This window comes from Cariama cristata, unplaced genomic scaffold (assembly GCF_000690535.1).
Source record: "Cariama cristata isolate BGI_N322 unplaced genomic scaffold, ASM69053v1 scaffold26190, whole genome shotgun sequence".
NCBI classification, from domain to species: domain Eukaryota; kingdom Metazoa; phylum Chordata; class Aves; order Cariamiformes; family Cariamidae; genus Cariama; species Cariama cristata.
Window position 1 is genome coordinate 1 of NW_009593375.1, and position 1,513 is coordinate 1,513.

Genomic DNA, 1,513 nt, shown 5'->3' on the forward strand with positions numbered 1-1,513 from the left:
GCTGCCTGCAGCCTGCGCCTCAGCAAAATGTAGGTTAGCGAAGCGCTGGGACCCCAGCCTCGAAGGCAAGATGGGTGCTGGGCCTCGCCTGCTCAGGCTCCGTTTGCTGGTGTCATGGGGATCCCCAACCTCCTCCCAGTCTTTGGTGCTACAGTGGGACCTGGGGTTAGCATGTTCCCCACCCTGCTTGGCTTAACATCCCCCCCCCCAGCACTGCAGAGAGTCCTCAAGCCAAGTGGAGATGCGGGGAGCTTGGCCATGCTGCAGCCCACTGTGGGGAGGACTGCAGGCAGAAGACACTGCCCAGCAGGAGAGCGTTTGGGCAGGTGCGTGTATTAGCATCATGCGATGGCCCCAGTTAAGTGCTGGCCTGGTCTCCAAGGCTGTGCTGCTGGTAGGAGCCAGGAAGGTGAAATGAGCCAAGGGAGGCAGAGAGGGACTGGCACCAGTAGGGTCCCCTCCCTGTTCTATTAAGTCTGTCCCAGCAAGCCCATGGGGACCCCAGGCACCAGCTGAGGGTCTAATCTAGCCAGGACTGCTCTGCTGCAGAAGCCTGGGTGAGGCATGGCGTGCTTTGTCCAAGAAAAACCGTTGGAACAGTCTGCATGCTTGGGACCCCATACCTGTGTCCCCCAGGCCCTGGCCAGGCCAGGCAGGGGTAGTTCCTGGTGACCCTTTGGGGACATCCAGGCACAGCTGGGTGTCCCCTGTTGAGGGCAGAACATCAGCTCTCCCGCCTCCCATCCTGTACTCACCACAGCGGACAGGAGTGGGGCAGGGAGCCCGGCAGCAGTGGGGCAAGGGGAGCTGAACAGCCTGCCAGCTCTGCTGCTGGAGCTGGACCCAGCTGCAGGAGGTGCATAAATTATTGACTGTGGAGCTGCTCAGCTGCTCCTTTCCGTGAGCCACTCAGTGCAGGTTTGGCTGCCCTGGCCAGGTCTACCCTTCCATCCAGCTGTGGGTGCCAGACCACAGCTGGGCAGTGTATCACAGGGCAAGCAGGAAAGCGTGTGAGAGGACTTGCTGTGGGCTAGTCCTTGGCCCCGACAGAAGGGCCCACTCTGAGTCGATCCCTGTGCATTTCCCACAGAGCAGCAGGATGGCAGAGAAGGGTATGGATCCCGCGTGTGTCTCCATTGCCCTGGAGGACACGGTGTGCCATGCCAGCCCCCCAGATGCTCCGCTTCTCACCACCCACTTGAAGAAGGTGGAGAACCACATCACAGAGGCCCAGAGGTTTTCCCACCTCCCGAAGCGCTCGGCTGTCAACATTGAGTTCATTGACCTGTCCTATTCGGTGCGGGAAGGCTCCTGGTGGAGGAAGAGAGGTAGGAGCTGCCGGCTGGGGAAGGGCAAGGGAGGGGACCTGCAGGGCTATCGCACCCCTCTCCCATTCTGCATGCCTTGATCTCACCTAGGTCCCCATCATCTGCTTCCGTGCTGGAATCACCCCTTCTCTGCCAATTCCCGCTGCAGGCAGCCCCAGCCTCTGCAAGAACAGAGTGCCTTAGCT

The 1,513-nt window shown here is 60.7% G+C and overlaps 1 protein-coding gene across 1 annotated transcript in view; it reads left to right on the forward strand.

The window, feature by feature from the left end:
- Nucleotides 1–1,096: 1,096 nt before the first annotated feature.
- The window catches only part of ABCG4 (ATP-binding cassette, sub-family G (WHITE), member 4), a 7,376-nt gene continuing 6,959 nt past the window's right edge, over nt 1,097–1,513 (forward strand). The window contains exon 1 of the mRNA XM_009710172.1: nt 1,097–1,328. Coding sequence (XP_009708474.1) covers nt 1,100–1,328 — 229 coding nt within the window. The 5' untranslated portion in view covers nt 1,097–1,099. The remainder of the gene's footprint in view (nt 1,329–1,513) is intronic.